Source organism: Rhipicephalus sanguineus, chromosome 8 (genome assembly GCF_013339695.2).
Source record: "Rhipicephalus sanguineus isolate Rsan-2018 chromosome 8, BIME_Rsan_1.4, whole genome shotgun sequence".
In the NCBI taxonomy this organism is placed as follows: Eukaryota; Metazoa; Arthropoda; class Arachnida; order Ixodida; family Ixodidae; genus Rhipicephalus; species Rhipicephalus sanguineus.
The window spans coordinates 44,749,996-44,769,278 of NC_051183.1; the positions used below are offsets into that span (position 1 = coordinate 44,749,996).

Below are 19,283 nucleotides of genomic sequence, written 5' to 3' on the forward strand. Positions count from 1 at the left end.
GAACATTTACTTTCAACTAAACCTCGAACGTTGAAAGGCAAAGTGCATTAGCGCACTCTCTTGAATGTAGTGACCGTTACGAGAAGAATCATTAGTTCATGCAAATGACATGTGCTTGAAAATTGTGAGCTTCCACTTCTTAAATTATTTGAATGACCACTGCCGATGGCTTGAATTGTAAAATTTTTTTATTAAAAAACACAATATTCTTGGTAAAAATGTCTTGTCTTAGAAAACATTTTTTACAAAATATGTGCAGCACAAAGCCACAAGGAAATCGGTGTGAATTTCTTTTTAGCTTTGTCCTACAACACAGATGGCTATCAATGTTTCCTTTGAAAATGTCTTTTTTTTTGTCACGGGGATATTTTCTGTTACATCGACATTACCTGGGAGCAACGCGAACGAAAACGACAATCCCTCGTCAAGACATTGTGTTGGTTACTACGACGCTTGCATGTGCACTTTTCGGCAGTTCGGTCTCCATGACGGCGCAAGACTTATTGTAGTGTCCATTGGTTCATTTTACGTAGTGTCTCTGTTAGCTTAGCAGACATTACCACGCCCCATGTTTGAGTACAGTACACTATGGCATGTATAAAGAGTCGTTGACACAATTGCTTGTGACACACGGTCAGCAATAAACTGTTTCACTTTGGCGTCCACACAAGCTATGCGCACGGAGACAACGAATGGAACTGCCTGTCTGCAGGGCGGCTCTGGATGCCCATCTGGAGCTATCTAGCACGTCCAATGCGACTTTCGGCGCGCCGCTACAATGTAAGCAAACGTTAGCCAAAATTGGGGCTTTTTCCGGCCCACTACCTCTGAAACTCCCTCGCTCCTAAAATTACTACCTCATGTTGGAGTAGAAGGTGACACATGACATAGTTTTACCACCACCTCTGAGGAACGTAGTAAAAAGATGTCACAATTCAATTTTACTACGTGGGGAGCTTTCTGTTACGGGATTTTTAAAGGGACCCTGAAAAGGTTTTGACGATTTTCGTCGAACACATTGGGCCGGTAGAGCAAGCCCTAAGGGTCCTTTACAGACCGATTTAAGCTGGGTGCGTAAACTGTGTAATTTATTACAACGCTTTAAAGGTGCGAATCGTCACCGATCACAGCGGCTCAGCCAAACGCGTTTTCAAACCGCCCACTTCCAGTGCGCATCGTCTTGGAAGCGCGACGTCACGCAGGTGGCTGATCTGATTGGATATGTCCAGTCCACGTCATTGAACCTCCTGTGGTCAGCGAGCGTCGTCTGCCTGTGTTTCAACGTGCTCCGTGTTGACGTGAGCTGAGCGACAATGTTTATCTGTACGTGTGGTATTGTATGGTATCTGTATCGTATGTGTGGTATGTGGTACATATGTCACGATTGCTACATATGTGGTACACAGCACGGCTAGGGCCGTGCTGTGTACCACATATGTAGCAATTGGTGACTTGTAAAGCTGCGACATCGTGCAATGTTTGTGACGCACTGGTGAGCGGAAACCCTTCAGCTCGTCGCTGCAATGAGCGTCGCGCTCTCGCTATCCTTTCAACGCCAAGATCCACGTGTCTGCGGCTGTAACTTCACCCCTGAAGACACAACCACATTGCCCGAGTTTACGCTTATCGGCGATCGTTACGGAATTCTTTTTGTTTGTCCGCATACTTTTGCGAGTGTCGCCGTACAGGAGAATAAAAGAAAATCTGGTGGTAGGGTGGCGCCACTTGTTGGAGCAGATTTCGACCACTGCGCGAGCTTCGTCTTTGTTGCCAGACGGCGTGCTGCCGGGCACACTGGGCCTCCGAGATTGCGCGCAACCTGTCGGCGCGCAATATTGGAGGCCATGACTGAGCGAGCTCAAACCGTCGAGTGCGCTCATGAGAGCGCTGCGATCGCCGGCGATGCCAGCGTGTCTGTGAGTTGAGGGTGCAAGGCATTGGTGAGGAGGAGGGTATAGCTATAATTGACCGTAGCTGCCTTGGTACGCGGTGCGTCGCTTAGTTTCTGGTGCGAGTGATTTGGGGATGCTCCTGCCTAAATGCTGACAAAACTTCAAAAAAGCCGTTTCAGGGTCCCTTTAACCATCGTTTCAGAGTTTATTACCATGTGACATCAAGCTCCCCCCACTCCCCCTCCTTCGGCGGCTTTTGTCCGCCGATGAGTGCCCTTCCAGTTCCAGTTAAGGTGTGCGAACATCACAATTATTTTGTTTCTTTTTTCAAAGCTGGTATGGCATTGTCGCGCCTCACGTTTGACCCACAGGCTACGCACTTTCACTGAAACTGCAGCTGCAGAGGCACAACGAGTGAGACAAGCAGCCTGTGAACGAAAGGGCTTGCTCGAAGAAAAAAAAACCTGCCGGAAAGCCGCATTGCAGATTTTCGCGTATCGCTGGCGTATGTTGTCTAGTGGCCCTGGAGACAGGCGAATGTAAGAAGCTTGCGCTGTATATGTCTGGTTGCGGTGATGGCAAGTTCAACTCACGCCGGCGTCTGGCTGCGCACGGCAGGATGGATTTCAGGTGCTTCTATCATCGAGTGGCCGTGCGCGTACGAGCTCAAGCCTCCGAGCATGGACGCCGCGGATACCTCACTTCCGTGCCGAATCGCGAAAAGCTACGAAGAACACTCCCAGCGGCAACAAAATCAAGCTGGTGTGATCGTCCGTGGCTTCTTCTGGAGTGTGACCGGCTGCAACTTCGAAGCGATAAGAAGGCTTCGCTACGTCGTCGGCACCGAGCCGACCAGCGGCCGGTGTGAGGGCGTCGCCGGAGAAGGTGAAAGAAGCGTCGCGTAAATTTTGTTTCACAGAAAACAATGTTTCCTGGAACAAAGTGTAGTCCGAACTGTGTATTTCGCTCCATGCGGCCACCGCTGTGAAAGATCTAGCTCGAAGGCGAGCCCCGATACGAGGCAGACGGAACCAACGTGCGGCCGCCGGTGCACTGCGGGTACGAGCACCGTGAAGATCGGAGCTGCGAACCGTCTCGTTCGTTGTAAGTGCATCACTCCGTAAGACGCCGCGAATAGCGGACGCGTATATTAAATTTGTGTCTAAACCAACGACGACGAAAATTGCACAGGGGATGCATTCTGTGATCGCCAGCTGTCGCTCATCGCACAGCCGTGCTCCTCGAAAAGGCCCAGCGACGCCGTTGGTAAGAAGCCGGTACAGGCGCGGCGCCGCTCTTCTTCACCGGTCTTCCTGTATCTGTGCTGCTACTGTGTTTGCGAACCGTTGCTAAATGAAAAAAATTGGCCGCGTATCTGCGTGCTTCGCTGCAAATGTCGTCGAAAGACGACAGTCGCCTCCGGCCGCACTACATGAGTCCTGGTCTCATCCGCGGCCACCCGTGACGCTGTTCCCACGGCCCCTGCCAAGTGGCAGCACCATTTCATCGGCAGAGGGCTTTTTCGTGCTTAGCGTATGTGCAATGCGCCTGCGCGCGCCACTCGTCTGTGTATATATCTACGGATCCTTTCCTGAATAAAGCTTAGTTGCGAGTAGCGCCTATCTTGTTCATCTGTGATCCTTGGTAGCCCTGGTCGATTTCACGCTATCCAATTTTGAAGAAGGTTGATACGTGTAACAGGGAAGAAACAGCTCCCAATTCTTACGGTACACAAGACGAACAAGGGACAGCAACACTGCTGACGTAAAACTAATTGTATTTTTCGTCATGTCGGCACATATACACCATGACAGTAAAAAAATATATAGAGAACCCTAACATTTTTGGTGCCCCTATCCCTCGTCCACATGTATCACAACTAACGTAAAATATCGCCACGAAGCGACGTTGGCGCAACTACCATGTGTGTAGCTTGCGTATGGTCAAAGTTCTTCTTATAAATGACTCCATTCCTGAAAGAAAAGGTAAACTGGATTTGCGCCCTTCGAGCTAGTCAATAAGCGGGCAGAGCTCCAATTCGTCGAGCGATTGAGGCAAATCGGTCGCTGAACAGAGGAAAGAAAAGCATTGTGCTCTTCGCGGTCAGCGATGGCACTTCCGACTGGTGCACATAAGAGACCGTCAGCGTCGGTGTGCTTGCGTCCTAACTTGCGAACGATGGTAACGTCAAATTCTTGCAGCCGAAGGCTCCATCGTGCCAGACGACCTGAAGCATTCTTCAGATCGGCGAGCCAGCAGGAGAATTGTGGTCGCTGACTACCCTGAATGAGCGGCTGTACAAGTATTGCGGAAACTTTATGGCCCGAACAAGGGGCTAAGCGTTCGTTTTCTGCTGCAGAGTAGTTTTTCTCACCAAACGATAATATTCGGCTTACATAGGCAATCACATGCTGTACGCCATTTTGCCACTGAACAAATACAGCTCCAAGTCCGACGACGCTGGTGTTGGCGTTTAACTGTGTCATCGTTCCCGTCAAATTGACCAAGTGCCGGTGAAGCCTGGAGATTGTTTGGAAGGTATCGAAGGTATGACGCTTATCTTGACCCTAAACAAATGGGACGCCTTCTTTCGTAAGTTTGTTGAGGGCTTCAGTGATTTTGGAAAAGCCTTTTATAAAGCGTCGTTAGTATGCACAGAGCCCCAGGAATCGGCGTATATCGCGCTTGTTTGTTGGTAGGGAAATGTGGCGACGGCACTCGTTTCCTTGGGATATGTGCTGATACCAGTGTGGCCAAGCAATTTCAGTTCCTCATGCCCAAAATGACACTTCACAGGTTTGAAAGAAAGTCCATCTGTTGGAATCGGCTGAAGAACAGTCTGTGGCGCTGAATATGCAGCTCAAGCGTGTCCGAGAAAGCCACCATCGCTGTCTAGTTAGACATGATTGCCATTTCAGCCTAGAAAGAACCCTATCTATCATTCTTTGAAAAGTTGCTGGCGCCGAGCAAAACCCTAAATGAAGGACCTTAAACTCGTAGGGGTTGTCAGGAGTAATAAAAGTGATCTTTTCGCGGTCACGCTCGTCAGCTGCGATTTGCCAGTAGCCACTACGTAGGTTCATGGAAGAAAATGATCGCGTTCCCTGTAAGATCCAAGCAGTCATCTCTTCGGCGCAGACAATGAACATCTTTCTTCGTATTCTTGTTCAACTTTCGATATTCCACACAAAAACGCAAGTTACCATCTTTTTTTCTTTTAGTAACACAACTGAGGAAGAGGGACAGTTAGATGGCTGGATGGCGTCATCCTTGAGCATCTGCTCGACTTGGTGACGTATAGCGTCTTGTTCTTTTTGCGACACTATATAGGGATGTTGTCGAACGGGTCTCTCGGTGAGTTCGGCGATGATACGATGCTTGGCAAGCGGCATCTGGTTAACCTTCAAGGTCGTAGCGAAACAATCTCGAAATGAATCGAATATATCCAAAAGACGTTCCCATTGTTTGGAAGGTGCACTCTGGTTTACGTCGAGAATGCTCATGAACGCTGGCACGGCGAAAGGGCCGCTCTTGTTGACGGACCCGGGACGTCGGCAATATCCTTGAATTATGCAATGGCGGTGCATCTGTAAAATGACGATATTCCTCTGCGAAGTTCGCGACCAGTAGATGGGTTTGTCTCTTTCTAGGTTGAGTAAATCCTCGGGCAACGCAGATTTAATATGCAAGGAGGTACAAATTACCCTCCGCGATTACAGCGTCGGGGGACGCCTTGTTAGCATTGAACGCTGATAAAGAGGCTGCTGCTAGGAGGCACAGTCGTGGATTCAGCGGCAATGCATAGGGCTGTGTTCAATAATTGGGTGTTTTCATATTCAAAAGGAAAAGGGTCCTCGAACGACACCAGCAACTCACGTAGGTCAATTATTGCGCCGCAGTCCATGCCCAGGATGATTGGACGGGAGCACACAGGTAATACGGGGAAGTACGCCGTCATGTCGACGAGGGCAGTGACAGCACGATTATCAACGAATACGGTGATGTCGACAGAAACAATATTATCACTCTCGACAAATAACAAAAAATCAGAACTGACATCGTCGCATTGTTCGAGGGAGGCTTTTTGACACTTCGTCGGAAAGGGACTTAACCCGCAGAAGCCGCTGTTCTTAATGTCCCCTACGGGGACTCGGTGAGCGGCTCCTGAAAGGAGAATAAGACGAGGAGGGTAAGCTAGGTGACGTAGAGCGGCGATGCGATGGTGATCGCGATAGCCGGCACTGAACAATGGAAGTAATTTGCTGGCCCGTGAGGTGCGCTTTGATTCCACGAGGGCGCTCACCGTAGCGTGGGCACTGAGCATAAAGGTGGAGGCCACGGAGACCTAGTTCGCGGTACTGACAGGTGCGATACAGTTGACCCGCTTCGCCACAGTGGTAGCAGAGCGGACAGTTATCCAGCCTGCGCCACACGCTTGCCTTGCTAGCCTTCTGTTTTGAAACAGACGGCAGATATGTGTATGCGTTCGTAAACCTAGGTCTTAGGGGTGGACTCAAAGAGATGTCCTGAAATAGATGAGGAGCTTGGTCCATAATACGCATAGTGGGACCTGCAGCTGCTGGTGCAGGTGATAGCAGGGCCACCACACACGCCAGGACGAGGACTTTAGGGCCCGTATTCACAAACCAACCTTATCCTCATCTTTTGCCCTCCTTACCTTTTCGGCACCTTAACGCGTTTCATAAACAAACCTTATGCCACAATCTAACCTTTCCTTAACCTTATCGCCGTGAAAAGGTGGCGTTCGATAAGGTAGCCCGGCAGGTACCTTAAGGCGCCACTTATGCGGCGCGCAATGGCTGATTACGCAAGAAGCTTTGCAATGTCATTAAAGAAAAGGTGACGTATGCGATCGGCGTCCACATGTGCAATTAACGCTGCGAGTGCTCGGCAACCATCAACATTCCATGGAATAGTTCAGCGACGATGTTCTGCTGAGGAGATACCGCTTCTTGAAGCGAGGACTTGATGTCCCCGACCTTGCCGCTGGAAACGGCCCCCACTGCGTCGGTTTTCCCGTGCCACCGCTCCTTCAGCTGCTGGTGGTACTTTGTTTCTACGGCGCAGGCACTTTCCAAATTGTAAATGGCGACTTACACATTGCCCCGCATTATTAAACGTGTGAAAAAATCAGTCAGGGTACGGGGCGGAAGCCGACGCTTTTTCCTGCAGGATGGAATACTTTTTACCCATTTTGCACTCACGTTGCTGCTGCTCTGTGCGCAGCCGCACGTCGCTCTTGCTGCTTTGAGCAGCTCGCACTTTCTCGTGTTGTACCTTCACAAACACCGAGTGCTACCACAACTCAACGCTTTCACGTCGATGAGCAGCGCTGGATCTTCAGTGAAATTCAATTTTCGCGTTTCTGTCGCACTCAATAACAAGCCTATGTATGATCCACGTAAACAGCCACACACGCGGGCAGACGGGCAAAAGCCGCTCGCAACTTCGTGCGCCTGTCGGTGCTCAAACCAGCGCTTCGTGGACCGGCGCGTCTGACTCCGCATGTGCCGGCGCTTCTACGCGAGCCGCCGGTTGCTATGACAACGGAAAAAAAACGTTAACAAAGAAAAGGAGCAAACGGCGCGGCCAGACGAGGCGCGTTCGTACCGAAACTTGCGCGGGTATGCGTTCCTGGATTTTTCATATTGTTTTGAGGAGCATGCAGCTTTTGTTTTTTCTTGCTAATAAACCAACAATGAGCCAGTAAAAGTTCATAGCCTCGCTCCCATGCTCTTTCCTTATGACGACAAGGCCGCCTTCCGCAAGGCTACCTTAAAACCGAATTAGGCGAGCTTATGAAACGCACTGCGCCTTTTCTTATCCTTACACTTTTCCCTTCCTTACGAAAGGCCGCCTTATAGCGTTAAGATAAGGTTGGTTTGTGAATACGGGCCTAGGTCTTAGGCCCGTATTCACAAACCGACCTTATCCTTATCTTTTGCCCTCCTTACCTTTTCGGCACCTTAACGCGTTTCATAAACAAACCTTATGCCTCAATCCAGCCTTTCCTTAACCTTATCGCCGTGAAAAGGTGGTGTTCGATAAGCTAGCCCGGCAGGTACCTTGAGGTGCCACTTATGCGGCGCGCTATGGCTGATTACACAAGAAGCTTTACAATGTCATTAACGAAAAGGTGACGTACGCTGCCTGCATCCATATGTGCAATTTATGCTGCCAGTGCTTGAGAACCGTCACAATTCCATGGAAGAGTTCAGCGACGATGTGTTGCTGAGCAGATTCCGCTTATCGAAGCGAGCACTTCATGTCCCCGACGTTGCCGCTGGAAACGGCCCCCACTGCGTCGGTTTTCCCGTGCCACCGCTCCTTCAGCTGCTGGTGGCACTTTGTTTCTACGGCGCAGACACTTTTCAAATTGTGAATGGCGACTTCCACATTGCCCCGCATTATTAAACGTGTGAAAAAATCAGTCAGGGTACGGCGCGGAAGCCGACGCGTTTCACTGCAGGATGGAATACTTTTTACGCATTTTGCACTCACGTAGCTGCTGCTCTGTGCGCAGCCGCACGTCGCTCTTGGTACTTTGAGCTGCTCCCACTTTCTCGTGTTATACCTTTACAAACTCCGAGTGCTACCACAACTCAACGCTTTCACGTCGATGAGCAGCGCTGGATCTTCAGTGAAATTCAATTTTCGCCTTTCTGTCGCACTCAATAACAAGCCTATGTATGATCCACGTAAACAGCCACACACACGGGCAGACGCACAAAAGCCGCTCGCAACTTCGTGCGCCTGTCGGTGCTCTCGTTGAAACCAGCGCTTCGCGTCTGACTCCGCATGTGCCGGCGCGTCTACGCGAGCCGCCGGTTGCTATGACAACGAAAAAAAAAACGTTAACAAAGAAAAGGAGCAAACGGCGCGGCCAGACGAGGCGCGTTCGTACCGAAACTTGCGCGGGTATGCGTTCCTGCATTTTTCTTATTGTTTTGAGGAGCATGCAGCTTTTTATTCTTGTTATAAACCAACAATGAGCCAGCAAAAGTTCATAGCCTCGCTCCCATGCTCGTTCCTCATGACGACAAGGCCGCCTTTCGTAAGGCTGCCTTAAAACCAAATAAGGCGAGTTTATGAAACGCACTGTGACCTTTTCTTATCCTTACACTTTTCCCTTCCTTACGAAAGGCCGCCTTATAGCGTTAAGATAAGGTTGATTTGTGAATACGGGCCTTAGTAGTGCGAGTGCTGTAACCGCCTCTCTGATTTCAATTCCGATGACATCCGCGAGTGCGGTCACAGGCGGTTGGGATCTCACTGCTTGGAGTTGTCGTAGCTCGTGTTGCATGACACTTCGTATGAAGTCTGTGAGGGCCTGCCTGTCTCTGTCAGACCAGATAGAGCATGCAGTGGCCGGGATGTTGTGGCCACATGCCATCATGTATGAGCCATCTGCCGTGACATTATTATTTGCTGCGCGAGAAAAGGTAATATTTCTATAAGGGGGCCTATAGAAAATGCACAATAACATTGGTAACAAGGGGGATCAGCTTTGGGCCATCCAGAGCGACCACGATGCGGCGGTCAGGCTAAGCCTTCCCGTCCCAACGTGGGAGAAGCCCACTGCGCGCTAGTCGCGTCTCTCAGGACTATATTTAATAAAGTTCCACCATCCATTGATAGCGTGAAACTTTAATGCTCAATTGCGAAGTCGATAACAAGATAACCGCTCACTCAGGGCAAAGAAATCACCGCTTCATCGAGCACTTTTGCTATCATTGCTAAAAACATGACGTCGTCGGCGCGTGTTGGCACCGACGACGTCATTAGTTATTGTATTCAGTGAATATGTCACCAAAAACCTTTCGCGATCTGTCGCAATTTTTGGTACGCGCGAAAACCGCCACGATACCATAAAACTTGAACGTGAAAGTTACGCATGCATAATAAAAAGTATTGCGATTTGTCTGGCTCATGAAAGACTGATTTGAATTTAGATTTGCGGGGTCGAATTATGTGATATCTAATTTTGTAAAAATTACAGCGATTCATCATCGGCAACACACACCAGCGGTCCGTCTAGGTATGTACTTGGAATGCTTGATATATTTTACAGGAAAAGAATATATGGGTCCGAACGAACGATACCCTCGACACAAATGCCACATTGGAGAAGCTGCAGAAGATGCACTCATCGAATTATAGTAGACCGAACGAGACCATTGTTTATCTATTCACAAAGTAAGAGTATGTTTCTTTTTTCTAATAGTATACTTTGAGACGCAGCAGGCTGTTTAACTCTCATTATTATGTATTGAACAGTGCTATCTTTTGCTTTTTCTACGTAGTTCAAGCTGAATATGCGTAGGAAAATTACTTTCAAGAGCTGTTCATGCGAAAATTTAATTACGATTGAATGTAATGTAGTGTCTGTAATCAAGGTTTCTAGAATAGCTCTCGTGGAATCGCATTTAAATAGTCAGCAATCGCTATGGTTTCGTTTCGGGCCTTAGTACTCATAAAGAGTCTGGAGATTTGATTAGGTATAAACCCCGCACACTATTTCGATAGTATCAATATTAGTGTTTGACTGATAGAAGCGAGAACGGCCGGGTTAGCAGTGTGGAATGTTTCTAAGTGTTATGTAAAACCAAATGAATGGAACAGACAATTAGGCCAATTGTTGTCTTCGCCATAAGTACACTACACTTAAAAAGAACAATTAACGTCATCTATGCTTTCACTGGCTTAATTGTCTGTTCGATTCATTTGGCTGTGTGTACCGTATGAACGAGCCCTTCGGAAAGGAAATCTCCGTTCTTAAGTGAGCCAGATAATAGCCCTACACTTGAGACATAAAATAAATGCATTTATTCACCTTTCTTACTGCGGCAAATGCATTCATCCACGAGATATTGCAGCTGGTCCAAACGCGCGCGACAAACTCCCGCGCAGAGAGAAACCTGCCGGTGGCTCCAACGGGAACTGCTCCGCCGAGTAGATGGTTGCGTCGGAGTCACTAAAACTTTTTCCAGTTGATTCTCAAGCATTACTCTATATGTAGCGACCACCTCAGGGTGGCGAAATTAGGTGTCTTGGCGGTGGAGGTGTTGAAAAGTAGTGGGAAAAATGAACCCTATGGGCTTTAAAGGGTTACCCACTGTGCTTAACATGGTGGGCAATAGAGATCGCTACCGCAGCTGGTGTTGTATGACACAAGGCGTCAAATTCCTCGATATTGCGTATAAAGAATGGGAGATATTGCACACGTAGTACGAGCAGTAAAAGAACTTAAATCTCTTTGGCTTTCGAATCAGATAACCCAAAAGACGTTTGACCTTACTATGCAATACTTCATTAGTAACCTGAAAGCGTCAGTGTATACTCGACGAGTTTTTTACAGCATAATATCTAATCTCCAGTGGTTTCATTTAGCTTGAGCTAAATATGTCTACAAATGTATCTGTTAGTAAAATTCGCTACATCATCTCCAAAAAGTAGGAAACAAGAGAATGAGGCACAAATTAACATACGCATATATTTATTTGCGTTATGGTACATTGTCGAACGTTCGTAATTGTCAGCGATAATCTCATCTTTCTATTTACGTACTTTTGGCGGGGCTATGAAAGCTTCCCGCCATCATTTTTGAGTCCTCGAATAAATTTATTTTGAAAGCGTAGCTGTTTGGGCCGCCGTTCCTTCGCAAATTTGAAGTTTGAAGTTTATTTCACCACAGTGTTACATTATTTACATTTTTACAGGCACGCATGCAGAAACTCGGGTGGGTATGTGCCACCGAACTTTGGCAAGCCCCACTACCGAGTACAGCAGGTGCTGAAGCACCGAGCCGGGAAGGAGGAGGGAGGCGAACGTTAAGCGAAAACTCTGCTCTTAGAAGTGGAGAGGAGGAAGGAAAGGAGTATAATAGGAGAAGTGGAGAGGAGAAAGGGAAAAACAAAGTCAACGAAATGAAAAAAATTACAGCATATCCCCGGGTGAAAGATGAAGAGCTTGGGCGAAGCTCCTGAAGCAATCGTGGTCTCGGGATCCGCTTCTGGTTGAGCCCGTTTCGCAGCGGCGTCCTTGGCGCACACCGTCTCGGGATCCGCCTGGCTGCCGCCGCCCGCCGCTGCGCTTCGTCCATGCTCCACCAACGATCCGACACGTACGGCGACGATCCAGGAGAATGAGAGAGGCGCTCGCTGCCCGCGCAGCCCGCGCAGCAGCCCAGCGGAGGGCAGCGTAGAGTGCCTCGATGTCCTCCTCGCCAGAGCGGTTGTCGAGGAGGACATTGAGGCACTCTAGAGCAGCGGCACTTCCAGCGCCATCTAGCGTCAATTCACACAAGCGCTATATTGCACACAGTTCTATTGAATCAACGCCATCTAGGAAATGAGACGAGAAATGGTGATGACGACACAGATTGTGTACAGCGCCATCTAGAATATCGTCCCTGAACTGCAGCTTGTATGTACTTCTAAGAGACAGCGCCATCTATTATACTGTTCGGGAGATACTGCCGGTTACGCCGGACGCATGACAAGGTTAGCCTAAGAGGAGCTACGCCCCTAAAATTAGCACACCTTGCACGAAGTCGCGCAAGGCTGGGTCTCAGCAGAGCTGGTGGGCATCTAGCTGGTCACTGCTTAGCTGAGCTGTTATCCTCTCATCTCTTTCCCATCTATTGCTATACTATACTATGCTATACATGACTGTGCTTACTCCTTTTTCTATTCTTTTTTAGTCCATGACTTTCTATCTCTTTTCTCTATGGCTTTCTATCTCTTATTCTTTCTCTTTGTTTTGCTCTATCTCTTCTCTTTCCTCATCTCTTTTTAGGGGCGTAGCTCCTCTTAGTCTAACCTTGTCACGTCTCCGTTGTCCGGCGTAAACGGATCTCCCGTATGATGCAATAGATGGCGCTGTCTCATAGAAGTACATACAAACTGCAGTTCAGGGACGATATTCTAGATGCGCTGTACACAATCTGTGTCGTCATCACCATTTCTCGTCTCATTTCCTAGATGGCGTTGGTCCAATAGAACTGTGTGCAATATGGCGCTTGTGTGAATCGACACTAGAGGGCGCTAGAATTGCCGCTGCTCTCCGATTGGCTGCTGCGTGGGCTGCGCGGGGATGCGCGGGGAGCGAGCGCCTCTCTCATTCTCCTGGATCGTCGCCGTACGTGTGGGATCGTTGGCGGAGCATGGACGATGCGCAGCGGCGGGCGCTCGCTCGGCGGCAGCCAGGCGGATCCCGTGACGGTGCGCGCCAAGGACGCCGCTGCGAAACAGGCTCAACGAGAAGCGAATCCCGAGATCATGATTGCTTCAGGAGCTTCGCCCAAGCTCTTCATCATTCACCCGTGGATATGCTGTAATTTTTTTACTTTATTTTTTCTTCCTATGTCTTTTTCTCTCTCTCTTTCTGTAGTCGTTCTCCCCTCCTACTTTCCCTCCTTCTCAGCTTCACATCTGCCCTTCTCACCCTCACTTACCTTTCCCATCCCCTTGCCCTACTATACTATAAAAGGCTATCCTATGCTCTGCTGGCGTGCCTAGATAGCTGAATGGTTACGACGATCGCCTTGGGATTGTTGGGATGCGGTTTCGAGTGCTGCCTCGCCGAGAAATATTTTTCGGCGAGAATTTCTCTACTTCTTGATTTTTCTCTTCCTTTTACTCTTTCTTTCTGTCTTTTTTCTCTCTCTCTCTCTGTACTCATTCTCTTGCCCATCATAGCTATTGCATTCCACGCCAGACAAATCGGCGCACATGTTCTGGGAAAGAAACAGAAGAGGCAAAAGAGGAAGGCGATGAAGAAGAGGTCAAATAGAGTGCGTGCCGGTTCATGATGATAACTTTTTATCTACGACACACGACAAACCCCGACCATAAGAGCTCTGCTGTAAAGTTCTTGCAGAGGCGGAACTCGAAACCGGGTGGCCATGGTTCGAAGGCGAGCGTCATGACCATTCGACCGTCCAGGCGCGGTAGCTGAACAAGTATTTATGGGGACCATAGGAATGCGTTGCTATGGACGTGAAAACGAGAAAAAGATGGAGAGAAAGAGAAATAAAGAATGAAAGACAGAAAGAAAGAGAAGCTTAGAGAGATAACTAGACAGCTATTGAAAGAAAGGGATAGGAATAAAAAGAGAAAGAAAGCATAGTATAGCCATGTACAGTATTGGGGGTGGGAAAAGGAAGTCATGATGAGAAGGAGGGAAAGGAGGAAGACAAGGCCACAAGCTCCGCTGCTACCACAGTTATTGAACCACCGGCGCGTAGTTGCCTCGTTTTTTTTTTTTTTGCGTGCTTCATTTATGTGGGTTAAAACATAAACCTTAACGAACAGAATCATGTTCGCACAAGACGTTCTTAGCAGACCCACATAATTCTTTTCCACTCTGCACTTTTCTTCCTTCCGCGGTCTGATTCGTACCTTGTCTCCTGTAGAATCTGAACTGAAGTCGAAGAGACCTCAATGACGAAATCAGGAGGGATACATAATTTCCACTAGTTAGTAGGGGCGGGAAGTGCTGGTCTTGTTTGGTGGTTTTTCTCTTCTTTGTTTTGTGCTGTTGGCTACTATAAATTAATGCAGCCTCGTTTTTTCGCCCCTAGCTCATGAATAGCTGCCGGGTGCGAAACCTTTATGAAAACCAGCAGATTATGATGCGAAGGAAGGTATAAGAAACGTTAACTGTATTATTTTAGGTGTATTGTAGTAATTATATATGTGAAGAAAGCAAAGTGGACGAAAAAAACTACTTGCCGCTGGCAGGAACCGTACTTGCAGCCTTCGGATAACGCGCCCGATGCTCTACCAATTGAGCTACGGCGGGGGTTGTCCCCTCAACCACTTTATCGGGCATTTATGTGCATTCAAACCTGGGAATGTTAGTCAGCACGGCTCGGAGCCATGACAGCCAGTGTGTAACACTTTTGATTGCGATAGCAATTATAGGGACAGTCTCGGCTGGATTTTGCCGTCGCTGTCGCCGTCGCCACCGTCATGCACTGTATATGTATAAGTATGCATATATATATATATATATGAAAGTCCCAAACAAAAAGAATTCAGAAAAATGCTTCCGAAGCGCGAAATCGAACCAGCGACCTACCGTTCCGCAGCGCGTGGCGCTAACCACTTCGCCAGAAAGCGCAGATACTTCAGGTAGCTAACGACGAGCGTTATATACACACCCATTACCGATGGCAGGAATCAGAGACGACAGGCGCTTATAAGCGTTTCTTCGTTACCAGCGAGATGGCGCGAGGAGCGCGTCGGCGAGCTCGCTCGCTTCTTATATTTGCGCAGGGCGAACCTTGCCCTTCCGCTGTCCGCTAGTACGGTTTTCTCGTGGTGAGGGGAAGCGGGATGTTTCACGCTTTCACCGTGATGTCCGCGCTCATGTTACGGAGCGTACGAAAGTCACTCGAGCTCAAGGGACGCCTAAACGAAGCAACAGAAGATTAGCGCGAAATATCAAGTGTCACAGCTCGACACTTGAAGCACGCTAGTTTCCTTCGCTGCTTCGGCCGCCTTTGCAACAGGATGGCTGTTCAAACTGAGAGTATCCATTGGCGAGCATCATTTCATAATGTATTACAGTGAAACCTCGGTGATACGAATCTCATGGGACCACAAAAAATATTCGTATCATCCGAAATTCGTATCACCAGAAAGCATGAAAAATTAGCATGCAACAAAAGAAAGCTGGCGTAAATTTTCATTTATTGTTTTTCAGGGCAGCAGCAAACGTCAGGAAGAATCCTGAATGATTTTCAGTTAAATTTTTAGATGTTCGTCATCATACTACGCTCGGAAAGATACGGCACGTAGGCGCGTATTTACTTTATGAACCAGGTGCGTTGTGACCCGCGACAGCAGTAGCCCCTTCCAAATTTTTAGTATGTCTTTTTGCATGACACGGAGTCTTTGGAACCACGGTCCTGTGTTATGAATTTGTTATTGCGTAGGTGTTGGGGATGATTTTTGGGAGATTTACGACCGTGCCAGCACAACTGCGACCTCAACAGTCGCGCATGTTCACGTTGTGAGGCCTGACTGCTTCGCCAAGACCGCCCTCGCCTTCTTTCGGTTATTGTCCACCTTTAGAAGAGTGTTTTTCTTAAACCGCGATTCTGGCAATTTCGCGGTGCGGCCCGCATGCCCGCGCTTGCGTTCCCGCGCTCGCACGTGCTTGGCGCGTCTTTGCGACAGCGCGGACAGCACCTCTTCGTACCTGGGCGGTAGCGTATGTTCATATCAAACGTCGCTGGGTGAAAATCGATTCGCAACAACCATACTCGATTACATTGCAGGCCAATGGGCCTTGGCCGGGACCAACGAAAAATTCGTATCACCCTGAAATTCGTATGAGTTGTGATCGTATCACCGAGGTTTCACTGTAGTTTCTTGCTATCGCATTCATTGCTTTGTCCATGCGGCGAAACTGTGACTTTTTTGTTGTTTCTACTGTGGCTGTGGGGGGACCAGAACTACATGTTCTTGGGGACGCTCTTGATTTAATCCCCCGTCGTTTTGGTTGGAAGGTGTGTCCACCTGCGGCCTGTAGTCCTCATATCTGGTCGCTGCACCTGCCGGGGAGAGCGTGTGTGAGACAGGGCTGGGCAGTATCGCGATACAAGAGTATCGCTATCGCGATACAAGAGTATCGCGATAGTATTTCGGAGATACTTTTGAGTATCTGTACTTCTGTATCGAGATACATTTGAAAAATGTATTTGTATCTCAGTAGTGAAATACTTTTACGATGTATCGCTTGTATGGCGATACAATGCAGGACACGGGTATCTCGTTACATTTTCTTTTTGTCGGAAATGAGTTGACGCGTGTTTCTAAGGGGGTATGACGTTTTTTTTTTTTTTCATTTGTTTTTGTACCAAGACCAGCAAAGGCGCGCCGCCGGTCGCCGACAGAAAGGGCAACGATGGTTTCCCCTCAAGCACAGAATGGCCCATGTGGTAAAGCGCGCGACGCCGCAGACGGCAGAATCGCGGAGGCAGTGTTGTCGGCCTCTGCCGACGAAAGTCGATGTCTCTCAAGGCCAGTGTAGCTCGCCTAGTTTTTTTTCGGGTGGCAAACCATTACTTCGTGACCACCCGCGCGGATACCGCCTTGGAATAGAGGCCTTGCAATGCTTCGCGGACTTTCAGTTCTCAAAGCGGTGGCACTTCTAAAAGCAGTTCCCATAGTCACGGCGGAAGCGACTAGAAGATGGCTATCTTTGTCGCGCTTTCAGCCACCTGTCCAGCGTGTCAGGGTGCATTCCTAGTTGATCCCAAGCGTGAAACGGTCTTTTGTGGTACCAGGCTCCGCCACCGCCGGAGACGACTTCGCCTGTTGTGGCTTGCTGAAATGGGTGCTGGTAGCGTCGGTGGTGGTGACACCTTTATTGAAGAGTGACCCTTTCGGCCCAGGCGACGAGTGCTTGCTGTAGTTTCTGATGGCGTGCTCTGAGCAGCTGTCCCTGATTCCACGTCTGTTTAGAGAGCTTCCAGGAGCGCCTTGAGAGGGCTTACACCCTCTCACCCCCAAAGAACGTGATTTTAGTAAGCCAATTTTCGGATTGTGCAGTTTCGACATATTGGGCTCCATTGCGCGTATGTAATTATGACCGGTCTATATGGGCAGCGGAATCATGATTCGCCTGACCCTGCGCCGACCGGGCCAGATGGCTGAGGATTCTGAAGATGGGGGCCTACTTGGGCTTCTGAGCGGTCAGAACAACCCACGTTAGGGAGGAAGTGTTTCGGTATCTTGATGGCCCGAGAAGAGATGTTGGCACGCTCTAGGGCTATCCGGCTATGAAGGCGGTATTTATTCACTATAACACGAATTTGTGCCCATCTGAAGCACTAGATAGACTTTTTTCTTTCGCGAGTCTTGTGCTGAGGCCGAATCGACGCTGTCTAGAAGACAGCCTGCTTCAGAAGCTCACACAGCAACCTACTCAGCAAAGCCGATCTTATGTGCAAAGTAAATGTATACTTTTTCTCAATTCACCGGTGTTCATTAGTGATTTGAGTGATTTGCTTACACTATGCTATTTCTAGCATTGCTCATTTAGTTGTCACCAAGCATGTCGATGTCGGTTCCCAATGCTTGTTAGTGTTGCTGTGAAATAGAGTACTTTTTAATGCGATTGATATGTGTAATTATGTCATTATTACTAACTATGTACTTTGTAAGCCGCCACCCTCCCTCTGTGATGTCTTAATGGCACTGAGGGTACTATAATAAACAAATAAACTAAAAGTTTCACTGCACTGCAACTTTATTTACACCATTATGCTGCACTTATAAATGTCCTTGCGTAATACGAGCATCTTTGAAATAAAAAAAGAAGTCTTTTAGTATCTGTATTGCAGTATCTGTATTCCTGAATACTTTTTTCGTCATTTTGCAAAAGTATCTCCAAAATATCCCGTTACGCTAAATGCAAATGTATCTCAGTATCTGTATTTTCGGCTTCCGCTCCATGTATTTCGATATCTGTATTCCGGAATACTTTTCCGAGTATCTCTGCCCAGCCCTGGTGTGAGATTTCTATTTAGTGTTTGTGTTATCATTACGTTGTGTTTGTGCGTTGCTTTCCGTTAGCGCCGAGTGAACGAGTGGCGCCGACGTTGACGTTAGAACTTGAAAAAACAGCGCAAAGACAGGACGAAGGAAAGTGATACGAGGACCGTTGACGGCCTGTCTTTGCACTGCTTTTTCAAGTTTTCATTTATATAGAAATTGCCCGCCTTTCGCCACTTCTCCAGTTGACGTTAGAACTCATCTCAACGGGAGCGAAGCGAGAATGGCGGAAGCCGACCGAGCGCACGCGCTTATATACACATGAAATGGGGGAGGGAGAGGAGAGAGTGGGTTAGAGGTAAGGTGAACTAGGATTACTCTAGTGGCACGACCGGCCGGGCTCCCGCGTCCTCTTTTTACACGGATGCCGCGAGATGGCGCCACTGATGCATTTCCTAGCAGCTTTGGCTGCGTTGACGGGCCGTCGCGGGCCCCTTCAGAGTTGTAGCTGCGCTTAATTCTAACGCGTGTTTGCTTTCTGGTTCTTGCAAGCATACAACAGCCAGATTGCTCACTGCATGGCTCAGCGGCTTTATTTTGGCCAAGTACACACACTTTTTTTTTCATATTTACCGCACGCGCCCAGAACATTCGCTACACAGCGATCGCTCATTATGTGCATACGGCCCTATTTCATTATAGTTGTGGTGCAGGCTTATTATATAGGAGTTCATGGTAGAGGACACAGTGCTGAGATCGGAAATAAAAATGCACAGCTATTTATTAATTGCGATGATTAAAAGATGCCTAAAAGATTACAGGAGGAGGTCCCGAAGTCAAAGACTGGAATGGAACATTATTT

The 19,283-nt window shown here is 48.3% G+C and overlaps 1 protein-coding gene across 2 annotated transcripts in view; it reads left to right on the forward strand.

The window, feature by feature from the left end:
* The window catches only part of LOC119401794 (uncharacterized), a 45,876-nt gene that overhangs the window by 16,555 nt on the left and 10,038 nt on the right, over positions 1 to 19,283 (forward strand). For both annotated transcript variants that reach the window (XM_037668768.1, XM_037668767.1), the window contains exon 4: positions 9,985 to 10,109. In XM_037668768.1, coding sequence (XP_037524696.1) covers positions 9,985 to 10,109 — 125 coding nt within the window. The remainder of the gene's footprint in view (positions 1 to 9,984; positions 10,110 to 19,283) is intronic.